The 19,267-nt window shown below is 33.8% G+C and overlaps 1 protein-coding gene across 1 annotated transcript in view; it reads right to left on the bottom strand.

Moving 5' to 3' along the window:
- Window positions 1–3,522: 3,522 nt before the first annotated feature.
- Window positions 3,523–19,267, bottom strand: part of LOC124363248 (syndecan-like) — a 37,985-nt gene continuing 22,240 nt past the window's right edge. Inside the window, exons 2-5 of the mRNA XM_046818427.1 lie at window positions 15,277–15,469; window positions 14,630–14,709; window positions 9,458–9,623; window positions 3,523–5,757 (exon numbers count right to left, since the gene is read on the bottom strand). Coding sequence (XP_046674383.1) covers window positions 5,588–5,757; window positions 9,458–9,623; window positions 14,630–14,709; window positions 15,277–15,469 — 609 coding nt within the window. The 3' untranslated portion in view covers window positions 3,523–5,587. The remainder of the gene's footprint in view (window positions 5,758–9,457; window positions 9,624–14,629; window positions 14,710–15,276; window positions 15,470–19,267) is intronic.

The following is a 19,267-nucleotide window of genomic DNA, read 5'->3' as shown; positions in this document are numbered from 1 at the left end:
CTGTTCCCAACAATCAAATGATCTGATGAGACCGGGTTTGGATGGCTGAGTGGGACCTGGCGTTGTCATGCGACAAGAGAACTCCATATGTCAATAGGCCACGTCAGTTTTTCTGTATTGCATGTAGAAGTTTAGTCAGAGTATAGCAATAAGCTGTATATTGGGGTGCTGCATTTATTGTTCTTCCTAGTTTAATAAATTTGACTAACAATATGCCATGTCTGTCTTTAAACAAACAATCTCAACAGCGATAGCGACCTTGTGTTGAGATTGTTTGTTTGGCCTTGACTTTAACCGGTGACGTCATTCCACTGAGTGGCGCTTCGTCTCTGGGCTTATGTGAGAAACCCATGTCTCGTCACCTGTGACAATGTTCTCTAAAAGCGTGTCGCCTTCCTCATGATATCGACCAAAATCACATGAGCAAAACCCATTTTTCCTTTGGCATTTTGCTAATAGTCGTAAATGCCAATTCTAATGATGAAATAGTAAATCGCCGACGTTTACAAATCTTTTCATCAACGACATTGACAAGCTCTTCCATGTTCACTGATGGCCGGCCAGATCGCGGTTCATCATGTTGCATTTCCCGTCCATCTTTGAAAACTCTCATCCACTTCCGCACTTTGCTGTAACTCTTACAGTTCAGTTATTTATCTATGAATATATCTGGAATGTTGCTTGGTGTGAAAAACTGGATAACTTCTGAAATATAACTTTAAATTGGACCATACATCAGCTACCTGTTGGTTTGATAGATTCAGATCATTGTACCCTCTCATAAAATCGGTCTGTGTAAATCAATTCTTTCAGTTTAAAATAATTCAATTTCAAAATTGTTTAACCACTGGCAACTTAACTCCTGATACAGCTGCAGTGCTCTTCAACCTTGTGGTTTACTGAAAAAGTACAGGCTTTTATTAGAAAAAGTTTCCTGAACTTATTTAAACAGTTTTTTTTAATTGAAATTTGTATAAAATTGTTGTATATATAAATAACTTTTGAATTTTTTAAGTGTTATTTTAATCTATATTTTTAAACAAATTTGATAACATCTCAAAGTAAAAGCTTGTACTGAAAAAAGTAGATTATGGCTAAAACACATTATTTTCTTAAACAAGGTGGCCACTCAAAACCTCTCTTCAAATTCCCGATTCTGTAGTATATTTTCAAACAAAATAAACCACTCTAATACTGTATTTAACCCTTACATCGAGTGGAAAGGTGAAGGTTTATAGTCACCTGCCGTATTTTCAGGAAATGCCATGAAGCTACAGTGTTTAGCAAATGTCATCTCTAGCGATAAGCGAAAACTTCGGTGACGATTGATTGCTACCACCTATTTTAACCTCCTCAGTTTTTATCTCTGTATCGTTCATTGTGTCGGCATAACATCGTATATACCCTATAACTTTCCTTTGTGTGATGTTTGAAATATACAATTATCCAATCTGGAAAAATAAAGAGAACAATTACCAATAGAGTGCTATCGTGGGGCAGCCTGCAGAGGTTTGCAGCAGGCCGGGCCGGGTACCACTACACTATTTCAAGGGGTCGTGTTGACAGATAAGATAGCTTAATTTAAAACTGTAACTTACTACTGAATTCCACTATCATTAACAAAATAATGAGATGTTATCAATGGTATAACGATGGTCATGACGTAGCCCGGCCACATCTTTTCCGAGTCCCGCCAACGCTGAGTATGGCCCTGGTCTGGAGTGCACGAACTTTCTATACGAGACAACGAATTTGCCAGTACACAAGGGTGGTTCCGTATAACCAACAAATAAACGAAATAATCTCTACATTCAACTTTTGGGAAAAACAAGCCTAAGAATGCCACGTTATTTCAAAGGAATTCACAGAAATTCAGGGAAATGAATATATTTGTAAAACGACAAGACATACACTCTACCTTCTCCCTTTAAATAATAGAAATGGTAGCTTATAAAATGAGCTTTCAGATTATATCTAATTTACATGAAAATATATAAATACATATTTCTATAGAATCCTATTTAAGCACAGCGGAAAATTGTTCTTGATACTTTGCCGGTTCTAAAGAGATTCCCGGTCCTTTAAATTCCTAACTTATTCTTGGTCGGTTGACCACCCTATTAAATTTCCTACACAAAAATATTTATATGTACAAGTCTAAATACTTTTCTGTAGGAAATTACATAAAAGGCGAGAAACGGAATTTCCCCAAATAACGGATTTAATGTAGGCCTACTACTAGATAGCTCTTTACCTGTCCAAGCAATCAAAAGCTTTACTTAGATCTAAAAAGAAACTAGTTACATTGCTGCCATCTTCAATTGTGTCCGTCAGATGTTCCACCAAGTCCACTAAAACTGAAACAGTTGACTTCTCCCCGACAAACCCATGCTGACTCTCAGTGTGAAGCTTGTACTCCAAAAGATGGTGAAGCAACCGAACCGGGACTGCGTTCTAAACCACCTTCAAAAGGTAGGGAGCAAAGATATTGATCTTTAGTTTCTCATGTCATCTTTTCCCCCTCGCTTATGAAGCGGTACTACCTTTCGATATTTTCATTTTCTGTGGAAAAATCCATTGTCAAAGGTTGTAGATATGAAGTAAAGGCTTCCCGAGTTCCTCCGAACAGAACTTGATATCTTCGTAGATATCTCGTCAAGACCCGATGATGTTTTTAAGTGAGCCAATGATTTTCCTCATTTCATGGTCGGCTAATTTCAGACCATACAACCTTTTCAAGTTATTTTCTGACTGCTCACATCTTTCATCAACAAGTATAGGTTGTGAGCTGTCAGTATTGCTCCATTAGCTCTCTGGCCTCGGAGTCTTAGATAACTTTTCTGGAATTCATATGTCTTCTGTGGTCAGGTTTACTCAAGTGCCAGACTGACAGAATAATAAGTTGTAGGTCTCCTCAACACCGTTGCTACTCAATACGTCTGCCCTCGCAGAAAGAAGCAAGTATTGCAAAACATTAAAATTAACTCAACCAGTTACCATTATTCATGGGGATACTTATTTTGTAGTGTTGTTTGGAACTTGATCCAAGGATTTTCACTTTTTCTTGTTTGTATAAATAATCTTCCTATGAATAATAGAAACTCTTAGGTAATCCTGTTGCTGAGCATATTTGAAGACAACATCAAACATCTCATGCTGTTGTATACATCACCCTTTTTAAATGAAACCGTTATAAAGTAAAACAAGGATGAATATAAATTAGTTCAATTTGGAATAAAAAAAACCTTCACCACATTGGAAGAATTCCTTTTCTTCTTAACATAGAAAAAGTGCTCACTGGGAACTTCTTCAACCAAAGAGAGATTTATTTTAAAGTATCCAGTGTTGCCAAGTTTAGAAAAAATACTGCAAATTTTAGTATAGTCTGTAACACACAAGAAAGTGCAACCTCTTTGTTTGCAAAAAGAATTTGCCAACTCTGAATACTTCAGACTAAATCTCAGGCACAAGGAAAGGGAGAGTTAGGTATACCCGACATACTCAATGACAAGTATCACAATGTCTAAAAAGAGTTATTTAATTCTTGGTGACAAAACTAATCCATAATAGTACATCCAATATTGTTATACATGGTTAATTACAAGTAGAGATGATTGAAAAAACCAGGAGGTGGGATCTAACATTTGTGCCGTTGTTATCTAACAAAATAAACATGCCCTTTATGTGCGATAGCCAGCCAGACTGCTAAACTGCATTTATTCAACTAAAACATCTACTGATCAACAGATCTGTAATAGTGTATCAAAATTAACACTTAAATTTAAGTAATAAAACCAATACATACAATAATAATAAAAGACACACTTTATATTTTCAACATTAAATACAAAACTTCAACTATAAATATCGAGGAAGAACGACTGATTATGCTAATTCCATTTTTTTTTATCAAACAATATCGAGAATGTGTGTATCTATAATTATATGAAAACTTACATATGCATATTATATATAATATATGGCCACAGGTAGAATTAAGTCATATCGATCATATCAATCATCTCTAATCCAAACAATAAGTTAATGGGAAATGCCAGTAAATGCAGGTAACTTAGAATTACAAGCAAAAATCTCATATTTACTATATGCATAAGTCTTTTTATTGAAATTATATTTTCTATTAGGTACAGGTACCTAGTACGGCATCTGGCATGGACGTTATTATTGTTGTGATATCTGATTTAATATTCTGAACACAATGAATTATTAATATTAATACTCAACAATGACAATAAAATTTCAAAGGAATGTTAATAAATGCTAATGATTAAAAAAAACTGCTAGTTTACATAAACTAATACGAATAGAGTTAAAAATACTACTCACTAAATATTACTACTAAATAACATCCATTCACGTAGTTCATCTAGTGAATAGATGATCACGGCACAATAATAGAATAACAATAATAAATAAATTAAACAAGACAGAGACCCTGCTGCTCGGTGTTTTGGTTCGTAAAGTTAAGCGATCAACGCTTTCTGTGCAAGGTCTGTAATGCAGAACTGAGGAATAAGTAGTAAGTCACGACCAATTTCATTTACTTTTAGTTCTCTTAGATTTGAAAAATAAGTTAAATAATCTAAAAATCTAATGAAAATTTTCCACGTTCAGTACAAACGTTTTCAAAATTGCTTTTCATTAAAAATATTAAAGGTAACCTGAAAGATTTATCCGAAACTCCAACTAAAAATCTTATTTTCTTATAAATATATTATATAATTTAATTTTAACTGGTATTTAAATGCTATACGGAATCATTTTAATTTTAAATTCAACAGAAAGTTGGAAATAAGTAACTCGAAAAAATTCACAAGTAAATAAATATATAATAAAAAATTGAGATTCAAAGGAAAACTACAGATCGTGACTTTCCACCTAAGGAATGAATGACAGGAATGAAGATATCTCTAATATAGGTCGCTTTACTATATTAATATGAGTAATATATTGAGTAAATACGATTATATACATATAATGGACTGACGCCAGAACTGTAAGGCGTGTTTGTATGTACAGAACTACGGGAAGGTGGAGGAGTGGCCTACACGGAAATATCGCAATACAACACGAATATGTACAAGTCGTATCACTGCCTACACTCGCTTTGTGCTTCGTCCAACGCATCCGGAGGTGAGATACAAAAATATATTTGTAAGGTCGGAAAAGTAAAGGGAGAAAGTGAGAGGAAATTCCACGGAACTGACCACACACTGGAGTACAATATAATACATGTGACAAAGACAGAGATTGTTTATTTGATTACAAAACGGGCAATAGTAGTGTCGCACAAGAGGGAAGGGGGTGAGGTACAGCTAACATTTATATGTACAAGCAGTCACAATGAGGAAGGAATGTGTCGTAAATAGAGAGCTAAGCGGCTGGACGATTCCGTGCATTACAACTATACAATGTTAGTAGTCGTCGACTGGTAAATGCAGATTGACACGAGTCCTCACTTAACAGTCGACGCGGCGTGATAGATACCAAAATCATGCACATTAGTTACCATGTAGTAAAATTTCATTGCTGAACGTGGGTAGAAAATAAAATTAGTACGGATGATTCAGGCATAAAATTCCCTATTAGAGTTCTTGGTGTAGGAGTTGGCAGTTGGCGATCGTTTCGGCTCCTCCAGGGCGTAGGAGCCCTCATCTTTCTTGCGCATCCGGTAGACGATGAACATGACGACGAGGATTGCGCAGAGAAGGCCCACAACTGCACCGCCAATCACGGCTAAACAACGGGATTAGGGTTACGATCATAGTTGTTTATTAGTCAATATTACATACAGTGTGTAAAAAAATATAGACACTTTGTTTTAGCAACTAAACATGAAACTTAGACTGGTACAACTGCCCACTTTCCTAAGTTGTTACTTGTGAGATTTTCATGGAATTTTTACACACTATAAAGAGTATAATGTACATATGCAACAGATTGTCCTGAAAAACTCAGATACAGTGCAGTAGGCTACGCTTAACCCATTAACAAACTTTTTACTATGTTTTAAAAACCACATTAAAAGTAGCTTTAAATAAGGTTACTAACTGTAAAATTTTATTCCCTTAGAATTTTGTGATTTAAACAAATAATATTTACATTCCAGTATACTGCTATCCACAGGTAACAGCATCTCAAGAAAGGATAACGAGCACACTAAAAATTCATAAATCTGGAATCCATCATGTTTTCAACTTGGGTCGATTTGCTCACGTTTCTGATATGTTGCTATGGAGACAGTGTATGGGATTCTAATGTGGTGCATGGTTCACACAATTTTGTCTTTCAATGAGCCCCAATACTTTTGCGAGACTTTTTTTTAGAGAGGAGGTCTCTCAATACAAGACCTGTTATGGCAGGCTGATACACTTTGGAAATTGAGACTGGAGTTTGGGAAGAGAATCTTTTCCTATTCTGATTCTAAGCCGTACAATTATCTCCTGTCAGGTTGTAAAACTAACAGATCTTGACCATTTCACCCAACAACTGGTAAGTGTTACGATTGTCATTCTTTTACTATCAAATAAAAAGAAATGTTTCAGATTAAATTTATAGGATGTCATTTCACATTTTTAATGAATTAACACAATATTTGTATGAAGGTGGTACAATCTGTTTTTAATGGATTAAAAAAAAATGTTTAAACAAAATTCACGTTTTGTTTAAAACATTCTTTCTGAAGATAAGAAAAAAAAGAAATATTTTTTTCTACCATTTCATGAGGAGTGATAGGCATTTGAAGCATAATTTAGGCTTATCTTACAATCAAGTTTATAAATAAACAGTTGAAGATACGGGTAAGAAATGTTTACAATGTGTATACAAAATATGCTGGAAGATGACACATTTTCTATTTTCAAATAAACTAATTTTTATATGAAACGTTTTATTAAAAAACATGTAATTTTCTTAAGTTATATTTCATTAAAAATGTAATTTTCTATTAAAATCACGTCATTCTCTGAAACTGTGTCATACATACTGCACAAAATCATATATTTTATTGTCAGTTGTGTTTGTTTGGGCCTTGATACAAATTGCTGCTTCATATTTTCTTATTAAATAATAAATTCTGCACATTTTGACTATTTTGGTACATACCTAGGAACTAGACATTTGTGCTCTCTGCTAGTATTTGCAAGATAATTTTTGTAAGAATGCTAATATTATTTTGAATTCAATATTTAAATTCTGTATATTTCGGCAAAAAAATAAGCGTTCCTCAACAAAGCATGTAAATTTATACCAGTTTATAAAAACCCTTTCAAATCGGCCAATGGACTTGTCAGTAAAGAAGTTATTACACGGGCAGATACATTTATGATTTGTATTTAAGAATGACTTAAGATGTTTTGAAAAACAGTGTAAAACGGAAATGGGTTTGTAAATAAAGGTATCTATTTATGAATCGTGTAGTACACTATTTGTACTATACAAAAATATTTAGACAGTTTATGTTATAAAATCATTGATAATGGAAAATAAATGTCTTTTGATGGGCAGTATTAAGTGAAATACTAATCTACTTATGAAACAAACTACCTACAATACAATGTTAGCTGTATGCTTGTTACTCAGAGAGATGGAATCATAAACCAACAGAGACAACAAATTTTACCCTTAATATTTTTTAATATCGATGTTCTGGATTTCAAATATTATTAAGTGAAAATGTTATATATACATATATAGTTAAAAAAGATATGAGTCAGTGTAGTATATTAACGTAAATCTATAATAAAAGGGTTTAACAATTAATTATATGATTATACAAACAATAAATGATAAAATAAAATACAGAAGGAATGAACAGTTGAGGGAAAAATTACACCCAAAAATTAACGAAGAGACCCAACAGTAACCAACTATGAACTCATTTTGTTACTTGAGTATTTAATGGGGAGAATATGCTTACCAGCAATCATTGCAAATGTAGCGGAACTCAACTTGAGGTGAATGTTAACAATAGCAAAATGTAAGTTAACTCACAGTCATTTAGAGATATTGTTATCTCTGTTGTACATGACAGTCATTATTAGTAGATTATTTCTTTGTACAGCCAAACAATATTTCAAAGTGTTCATTACATTTATCCAAAACTATGCAAAAGCCTTACCCTAGATAGTTTATTACATATTAATATGCAACATATTTGTCATGTAGTTTACTGTCACATACAATTGACTTGCAGGGACACCAGAATACCAACTTGACCCAACACAAGATAATAGAGTCAAGGCCAGCTGACGTCATGTCATCAATATTTACCCATCATCTGCCTACAATGGCACAGTTGCCGGAATACTACAAAATATTAACACATAAATTCCCAAAACAAAATTACAGTAATTAATAGTTACAAATGATGTTATCATAGTTCAGCACACTTCAAAAAACAAATAGATAATATAATAAAATTATCTCACCTGAAAATATAATAAAATAATTTTTCTATAAATAATATTGATGCGTGTTTACTCTTATTATGAAACTAAATATTATCTAATAAGAAAGATTTATTACTTTTACTCTGACATGCCGTCCTTGACTCAACACTTGTTGCCTAATTTTGGTTCAGAACTCACAATTATGGACAAAATTAAAACTATATTTCCATATTTCTCATTTATTCTTGTGTTCTGTGTTATAAAAGAAAAAGATAATTGCATATATATTTATTTGTTAAATATTTTATTTGACCTCAGTACCCATCATTTATTATTTAGGAATGTATTAAAATAATTACTAAAAACAATATAGAAGTGATACAGTTAGGGAAATTACAAATAAATTATTAGAGCACAAAACATGTACTACGAAAATAGTAGACCAACAGTATACAATATATTTCAAAGAATATTATGATAAATATTTTATGAAATATAAGGAGCCCACATATTCTAATAAAACATAACTCATGTATGTTAGTTAAAACATTTACAATAATTGCATGGCTTATATAAAAATTACTTTCATGCATAAGGTTTTATTAGTTTGTTTATAAGGAAGTATTGAGAGTTATAGTGAAATAAAAAAGGTACCTGACAAGTATATTTTATAAGAAGTAAACATTTGGAACACAAGATATGACTTTTAAATAACCATCCCATCCCACTTTTTAAGATTTTGTGCACTGAAAAACTTGACTGAGGTTTTAGGCGTACAAACAATATAATAAAATTTGTGTTTTTTTATATAAATTGTAATCTGTATTGTAAGTGATTTCATCTTCTATAATAATAAATATAAACACAGATAAAAAAATACCTTTATTGACAGGAAAACTATACATAAAAAAAATTGTGGTTTTGTAGTAAGGGGGTCATAAAACATGGAAGTATGAATGAATTTATTCTTTTTTATTAAATGCTTAAAAATGTATTAACTGCTCGTTTATAGGACATTTAAAATACAACCTAAGTTGACAACTGACCTGCCAAGATGCCCGGTTGAGCGAAGAAGGAGGTGGCTCTCTCTTCGTGCTTGGCGTTCATGATGTACACATCGTTGCCATTGGGGCCGTCATCGGTGCTGTCATTGTCACCGTTGCTCAGGTCGGGGCTGCCGATGTTGTTTGTATTCACAGAGTGTACATTGGTCTACAAAATCAAAAATACATTAAAAAACTAATGCAACAAACATAACCCAATAAATATGTTGAATTGATTATGGTGTATAATTAAGATTTTCAGGATGCAAAATATCTTAGTACAAAAACTTTTCACAATATAAGAGACATCAAAACATTTGGTAGTGCACAAGTTATACTTGACTCCAGCACCACACAATGTGTACGGGGGTAGGTGATATAACACCTCACTGGCTGAGTGCTGAGAGGCATTCCTCAGGGTTCCATACTTGGTCATCTGTTGTTTGAGTTGTCACACAAGTTATATTTGACTCCAGCACCACACAATGTCTACGGGGGTAGATGATTATAACAGTTCACTGGCTGAGTGCTGAGAGTGTATTCCTCAGGGTTCCATAGTTGGTCATACAGAATACAGAATGCTTTTATTCGTGATCATTGAGAACAGAATGGTGTCAAAAAAATACATTTTGTTATTCTACAATAAAGTCAATTTCATTCTTCTCTATGAACGCGAGCTCGTTCAAAGAATTCCTCCATACTGTAGACTGGATCTTCCAGCAACCATTTCTTAAAGGTTCTTGCTGGAACATCCGTGGTACTTGCCGGAAGAAGATTGAGAAGCTTGGCGCCGGTGTAGGATGGTTTCTTAGTGTAAAGTACAGTGCGGTGGGCAGGGATATTGAAGTTCCTGGCAAATCTTGTTTGGTAATTGTGGATATCCATATTTCTGGTTAGGTTCTGTTGAGAGGCATAAAGCATAACCTCATATATGTACAGGGAGAAAACAGTGAATACATGTAGATCTCGAAATCTTTCCCTGCAGCTATCTCTAGGTGGGAGTCCTGTCATAGCTCTTATTGCCCGCTTTTGCATTAGAAAAACACGTTGCATGTTTTGGCATGAGGATTCACCCCAAAGTATGATGTCATATCTAAGGTGGGATTCGAATAAAGCGTGGTATGACATTTTCACTGCTTTCTCTGTACAGACGGAGTTCACTCTTTTAAGTGCAAAAATGGCAGAACCAAGTTTAAGGCACAGAGAGTCTATATATCATGTAGATTCCATGAGAGACAGGTGTCGAGAATTACGCCCAAGTGCTTGGAAGAGTCCACAATCTGAACATTGGGCGGGCCGGATACTGATTTTTTTTTCCTAAGATGAGTTGAGTTGTCTTCTCCTCGTTGAATACCAGATCGTTCGCTATGCAATAGTCTTGGGCTACACTGATAGAAATGAAGCTAGAGATTTCTAAGGGCTCAGAAGGAGTCATCTGTTGTTTGAGTTGTTGCACAAGTTATATTTGACTCCAGAACCACACAATGTGTACGGGGTAGAAGATATAACACCTCACTGGATGAGTGCTGAGTGTATTCCTCAGTGTTCCATACTTGGTCATCTGTTGTTTGAGTTGTAGCACAAGTTATATTTGACTCCAGCACCACACAATGTGTACGGGGGTAGATGATATAACACCTCACTGGCTGAGTGCTGAGAGTGTGTTCCTCAGGGTTCCATACTTGGTCATCTGTTGTTTGAGTTGTAGCACAAGTTATATTTGACTCCAGAACCACACAATGTGTACGGGGGTAGATGATATAACACCTCACTGGATGAGTGCTGAGTGTATTCCTCAGTGTTCCATACTTGGTCATCTGTTGTTTGAGTTGTAGCACAAGTTATATTTGACTCCAGAACCACACAATGTGTACGGGGTAGAAGATATAACACCTCACTGGATGAGTGCTGAGTGTATTCCTCAGTGTTCCATACTTGGTCATCTGTTGTTTGAGTTGTAGCACAAGTTATATTTGACTCCAGCACCACACAATGTGTACGGGGGTAGATGATATAACACCTCACTGGCTGAGTGCTGAGAGTGTGTTCCTCAGGGTTCCATACTTGGTCATCTGTTGTTTGAGTTGTAGCACAAGTTATATTTGACTCCAGCACCACACAATGTGTACGGGGGTAGATGATATAACACCTCACTGGCTGAGTGCTGAGTGTATTCCTCAGTGTTCCATACTTGGTCATCTGTTGTTTGAGTTGTAGCACAAGTTATATTTGACTCCAGAACCACACAATGTGTACGGGGGTAGATGATATAACACCTCACTGGATGAGTGCTGAGTGTATTCCTCAGTGTTCCATACTTGGTCATCTGTTGTTTGAGTTGTAGCACAAGTTATATTTGACTCCAGCACCACACAATGTGTACGGGGGTAGATGATATAACACCTCACTGGCTGAGTGCTGAGAGTGTGTTCCTCAGGGTTCCATACTTGGTCATCTGTTGTTTGATTTGTCGCACACGTATGCTGATGACCTCCAGATATATGTCCACGTTGACACACCATCGATGATGGTATTACTATGATTAACACTGATATCAAGAATCTGCTGGACAGCACTTGAAAAAATGGACTTACTAAACCGATTGTGATATCTCATTACTGCTTAAGATCTTTTATCGATTTTAAATCTGTTTGTAATGTTACTGTAAATGGAACTGTACTACCTTATTATTAACCTTACTACCTTACTTAGAACTGAGTAAAACTGCACTCAGCTGAACTGATGCAGTGACAGAGACTTGTGACAAAGTTTTTGCATTAATACATTCACTGAAAAACTGCAAAGGTTTTCCCACTTCACACAAAACTGTTGTTGATCAAAGTACTTATAATACTTTATTTTTATTTCCTTTGACGGAGCGGTGAACGACATGACTGGGTTTGAGGGAAAAAATTTGGAGAACGCAAAATTTATGAGTTATGCATAATTGAAAAATTTTGAAGTTGAATCACCTCAAATAAAAACATTTTTAACACCGGTCCATTCCATTTTAAATTCTGTTTTTCCCAAATTATTTCTTAAACAATTTCCAATTTGTATCTCAATGTGGTTTAGAGAAAGCTCGCTCTCGTTTGTCTGTGTTCTTCATATCATTGCACAGAACTGCCATATATCACAAGTGTTTATGGTAACGACATGGCGTCTACTGCATTCCCTACCTTGTAGCATGACATCCTTAGAAAGTTGTGCTCAAGTTTGTGGTGTCACTGACGGAGCACTATCTGGGCGCATGGTAGGCGCAAATCTCTTTGTTGTGTTTGCACTCACATCAGTAGTATGTGTAAGGAGAGAGTGTTTCTCACATGACATTATATATGAGTACATTATTATTTTGTGTCAGTATGTGTTTACATACCTTTTTTATAAATTACAACATTTATTTAGTTTATACTCCTCAATAAAGTTGTACTTTTACTTGTTAATTGAAAAATGTTTAAAATAAAATCTTTAGATTTTTATTTTTTTTTATTAAAATCTTTTATAATAGCCTCCATAGGAGGTTAAATGTAAGAAATGGCCATGATGCCCTAATGTCTTCTCATATCAAGAAATATTTTATTTCATACAATCAATTCATTTATTTCAATTTTAAATTTAGTTCTTTTATGTGTGCTGTTTATATGAAAATATCAAAGACAGTTTAATATATAATCAGTTTTAATTTTAATTATAAAGTTTCACAATTCCTCTGACTAATCAACTGACCCAGTTTTAGCAGAATGTGAAAATATCCGGGATGTGAAAATGAATCACTTTCTATAAACACAGATAACACAGGAAAGTACTATCATTTATGATAGCTTTCCAACAAATAGATTACTTTACTTGATAAATATGTTGAAAGAACAAAAGGAAAGATACAATGTTATAACCATCATTCTGAACTAAACTTGTGAAATGAGTTTTACCACAAACCACAGAAGATTAGACTTCTTGTAATCAGGGACATAGTCAGCGAGGGGATCTAAGGGGTCCAGACCCTTCCCCACAAGTTTCAGTTACTTAAGAATTATGACAACCATAATGAGAAACAGTGCAAATTTACACCGAAATATAAATTCAATGTCCCAAATTAAATTCTTCAATAATGGAAATCAAATAAAAAGGTTTGAGATATAGAAGGTTACTTATAGACAAGACCAGCAAACTGTTTCAACAATTTTTTGCCACAGCCACAGATTGAACATTTCCAGCCAGCAACATCATCCTCAACCCCCACAACAGGATAAACTATTCTCAACAGCAAATTTTGAAATTTGATTTCAACCTGTGGCACATGCTAATATAAAAAAGTACCACAAACTCCCTCAAGCAAAACGTCTCTTCAGGCATAGATGAAAAATCAGCAAAACTAACCATGACCTGTAAATAAGAAATAACAATCACCTTGACAGATATTACAATTAAATAACTCCAACAACGATTTTTTCCTGACCTACTACAACTTGCAAAATTGTATCAAAATACAAAAATGGTGAACCACAAGGTATCTACATGCAAATTTTCCTCATCTAGAGGTTTTCAAAAACAATAGGAAAAGTTGTTCTGAAGAGCAAAACAAACTTCTCACAACTGCCAATGTTCTTATACAATCCACAGATTATATGATTGACTACAAGAGGGAAACACAGTAACAAGCTTATTAAAAGACTTTTGAAAGGCCTTTGACAACTCTCCAACTTAAGAGCCTTAGGCTCAATAGTTACCTACATGATACGAAACAACTTGTTGAGATACAATACACAAAATAACAACACCAAACAAAGAATCAGATAGGAACTTATTAGTGTACAACAGAGTTCCACAAGGCTCTGTTCTGGATCTCAGAAACACAAATACTGACGATGTTGCATTCGACTTTGCATAATGGTTCACCATTGTATCAGTCAGAACGTTTTTCTTTCATATCTTCTAATAAGATCTTGTATAACTCAGCGCAGTGCTTCTTTACTATCGATTCCCGTTTGTAGAACGTCCGTTCTTAATAACTCTTTCACTGCATCCGCTTGCCGACTCCGGAATAATCTTCTCGTGATGGTATAAGATTTCATTATCCAATCATTAAAATGTATAGGTTACTTCATGAAAACTAATCTTTGATTTTAAATAAATACAAACATACAATAGAATGTACACATTTATATAGTAACTCACCACTTCTTTTCTTGGAACAACTGGTTCCTTGTCTATGGAGCTTTCTGGAACTTTGGATGGTGTGGACTTGTGTCCACTACCTGTAGACAGTGTCAAATAAATGAAAAACAAGTGACAATAGTAAAATATTATACAGAAAGAGGCTGATAGAAAGTTGGTTAGTTGACTGAGTATAACTGCCTGAGCAACATGTGATTTAGTAATTAGCTGCTTAAAACTACACAAAAATACTCTCGTAGAAGCCCATGAGCCAGAGAGAGTGTAAGAGGTTTCAGTTTTTTCCAAATATGTATAAAAAATAATAGTTTTAAATACGTAGAACTGTGTATAAAGATTTAAAAATTCTTCTAATAATATAGTTTATGTTTACTACACTGGAAAAGTCGCCATATTCCATATTTTAATAAGGTAAACAAGACGTTTAAAATGTTAAAATTACAAAAATGCTCCAACATCTGTGTAAAAATTAATGTACAAATCTCTTTTAAAGTAATAGGTTGGTAAATATACAGACCACCATGTTGGTGATACACATCATAAATCTGAACAAGACAAGATTGTTGTTTGCAAATGTCTGCTTTAATTTAATCATCTTTATCAAATTGTGAAATGCATTAATATCTAAAAGATTCAATATTCATTCTCACCAATAACACCTGTATTTGTTCCACTGCCATCATGATCCTCTGAGTCTGTGTCTTCATCATCAGGCCCGTAGCCTGAGCCACTGGACTCTAGGTCATCCTTTACCTCCCTGTTACCTGAACCTTCCAGAGCCTCATCATCTATGTAGATCTCATCCTTAGGACTTGACCACAATGAGTTTGCTTCTGGCTTCTTCTGTAAACACACAAATAATGCACATAAATCATATAAAAATGTAATGCTGTGTGAAATAAAAGATGTGCGTGTCACTTAAGAACAGCTTAACTACATTAAGATTATATGGAAAGACAAAAATTAAAAATTTGGAAATATACAGTATATAGATTTAAATTTCCACAGAAACAAGACATACCAAGTGTTATCCACAGAAACAAGACATACCAAGTGTTATCCACAGAAACAAGACATACCAAGTGTTATCCACAGAAACAATAAATACCAAGTGTTTCGAGAAGTAGTAGTATACTGCATTTAGCAATGACAATACTAGCTAACTCTTACTATAGATGTCTCCAAGTGGTGAATTCAAACCATTTAATGTATTCTAGATGGTTTAACATTGCTGTAACATTAAACATGACCGACTTTAAATTTTTCATGAAGCTTCATTTATACATGAGGAACTCGGAATTTGATGACAGTGCAGTGCAAATGATGTCACTCCATGCAAATTGGCCGAGCATTAGTTTTACATTGGTCTTATGGGTACCCATGATGGAAACAAGAAAATAGCTGAATAAGCTATGTAAATACACTTTGTACAATCATGAAATTTTTACAAGTAACACTTTTATTCATAGAGAAAATGAAAATATAATAAGGAGGAGTAAATGTTAAAAATTGGTTCTGGCTAGCTAGACAAGATTGTGTTCTATAATGATGCATGTCCAACCATGGGCCATAATTTCTGTTCTGTATGATTGTCTGTCTGTCTGGCAAAGAAAGTTACGTGATAAGTGGTGTGCCGCCACCACCACCACCACCTTAAGTCCTTCCTACGTTATGTTGTTAAGCTGTAAGTGAATGAGTATTTATTGAATCCTGCACTGTAGTTTCTACTAGGTGTAGGATTACAAATTACACAAAATGGAATTTTCTGAGGACAATTCTTCACCTGTCAACTGTACAGTAGGGGGGGGGGGGACATCATCACGTAACAACTGTGTACGTAAAGATAAAGGCTTATTTAAAATATATGGAAACCTATCAAAATATAAAATGGGACTTGCTAAAATATAGAACTGGGAACTGTTACAACAATGAACATACAATCTGTTTTCACCACATATATTTTTATATCACGCATTTTGAGGAAAAATATTGTTTGTTGTTAATCTTTCAATCACTTTACTATTCCAATAAAAATTAAAGAGATTTAAGAGTGATTTCATCTGTAAAGGTTAAATGCGTAAACAGATAGTTTACTCCATTGCAATAGTTACTCCATTGTTATCTTTGATGTTTTAGTATATTACTGTTATCATTATTGTTATTGTTGTATTATTATTTTTTATTACTTGTTATTGTTATTGCACTATTGTTATTGATACCACTTTCGTTATGTTTCTCATTGTTTAGTTTTGTCTTGTTATATCTGTTTATTTCACTATGTCGTAGGCGAACTTGATTTTTTATACTATACTTTTTTTTATGAGAGTTCATTACTGTTCTAGTCATCGTAAGTATTGTAATTTTGCAAAATGGTTATACCGTGGGAATGTAAATAAATAAATAAATAGATCATGCAATTGTAGGAGACAGTTAGATCACCAGCTTGTGCACAGAAAGACCTTGTACTCCATTTAATGAAAGACAAATTAAGTAGTAATATTTTGACCATAGCACCAAAATCTTGGTCACATGCCAAAGTTGCTGAAGAGTTTAATGTTTGTGAGTACACGATAAGGAAGGCAGTATGCTTACTTTCTGAAAAAGGAAAGTAGCTTAAGCTACACCAAAGCCAAATTCTGGAAAGAAAATTGCTCCTGAAACTTTAAAAATACTATGTGTGTTGAGTTTCTATATCTTTGAGCAAATTTGGTGGATTTGAGTAGTTGGAGGAATTAAGAGATTGTGACTATGACATTGTTTTAAATATGTATCTCCATGAACCATCCAAACAATCCTATTGGCCAGCCAGAGGATGGGAACAAACCTTTTGTAGAGATTAAAATTTTATGAAATACAATGCTTTATGGTGCAGATTGTGTTTTATGTTTCAGTCAGTTCTTCCATATTTTCCATACCCGTGTTTGTATGTCTATTGGCAAGAAATTGTGAAAGAGTTATATCTCCAACATTACAAGTATGTTCATTTTGATTTTTGGTATTATCCGAAGGTGACTATTTTTGGATGACCTTTCCTTATCGGAGACAAAAAATAAACTTCATTATACATTACTGGTACTTCTCTTGTTTCATAATGAATAAAAAATACTCGATGAGTCATACTTAATATCGCAAAATCACCTCCAAATAAGCCTAGACAAGCAAGTAGGTCTAGATTCACGAATCATCTGTCACTTTCGAGTAATTAATTGTTGTTTTAGTTTTTGTTTTCATTGATTGCAGTGCGATTGATTAATTTTTAATTTCATCATGAATAATTATCTTTGACTCTGGGATTTACCTTGAACTGAAGAGGAAAGTTTTTTATTGGCAGAATACATGTGGTGAATGGGAATAGAGACGACTGGTAGCAATGCATTTAACTCAATTCGCACGGACATCACTTCCTTTTGGGAGGTAGAATAAGATAACCGTTCGTCATAATGACTTGTAAATTTCAAAATTGGTAAAATAAAGTGTATTGTTTTTAATATTGCAATTTATTTTGGTCACCAATAAGAAAAACTCTTTAAAAAAATAGTGGCTTCCGGATAATACCAAAGTATCTAATTTTTCTACACTATAAAATTGGGAAGACATCAAATAAAACTAATTACTTTAGCACAGATTAAAATAAATATTTTTTATTTACACACAAAGCACTGCAATTTAAACATCTTTAAAAAGACGAGCTTTGAAATGTTAAACAGTAACTAATGAATAGATATACATGTACAGGTAACAATTAGTTGCAAGCAATGGCCTCTATGGAGCCCTGAGCTAAACTAGAGGCCATTGTTAATACTAGAATACTGTAACTTATTACAGCAGGACTATTCCTGTCTGTGCAGGCAGAATCCTGATTGACTGCTTTTCCACTATCCCTGTACACTTATCTGTTATTATTACTCAGTGGTTTTCTTTAGGTGGGAAACTTTAACTTTCAATTACTGTATATTAAAAAATACTGATTGCTAAGAATATACAAACTTAAGGTGTGCCAACCAAAATAACACAAATGTACCAGACCAAACAGAGGACCAAAGGAACCAAACCAAGACAAACAATTTAGTAACTGTTCTGTAATAGATACGGCTGTGGCGTTTAGTTGTTTAGGTTGTAAAGCTTCATACTTGTAGAGTTTAACATATGGATTAATTGTGAGTATTATATGAGACTCATCTGAATTCCTAACGTGGAAGCCTATACCTGATAAACATGACTAAGTTTGCCATTGCTGATTTGCTGAATTGTTGGTGGATAAGTACAAATAAGTTATTTCAATATTTACTATGTTTCAGTATAAACTGGGCTAGGACTATTCCATGTTAAAACAATGTTATAATCTCTATGCCTACTTGAAGTAATGAATTTGAATTACTTTTATTTATTTCCAAATAGACTACGCAAAAAGTTAAAATTGTTAAATATGATGTAGAACTATTAAATTCAACAATTAAAATAAATATAACAAAAACATTTCAGAGTAACAATAAATATAGAATTAATTTAACAAGTGAATATAACAAATTGCATAACCAAAATAAATTTAACAATATTACAAATAATATAACAAACCTATTAAGTAAATTTAAGTAACAACCATGGCCAATTTGATGGCTCTTTTGGATGGCTGTTTGAATT

Source organism: Homalodisca vitripennis, chromosome 5, assembly GCF_021130785.1.
Source record: "Homalodisca vitripennis isolate AUS2020 chromosome 5, UT_GWSS_2.1, whole genome shotgun sequence".
NCBI classification, from domain to species: Eukaryota; Metazoa; Arthropoda; class Insecta; order Hemiptera; family Cicadellidae; genus Homalodisca; species Homalodisca vitripennis.
This window is presented reverse-complemented; position numbering and strand designations above follow the sequence as displayed.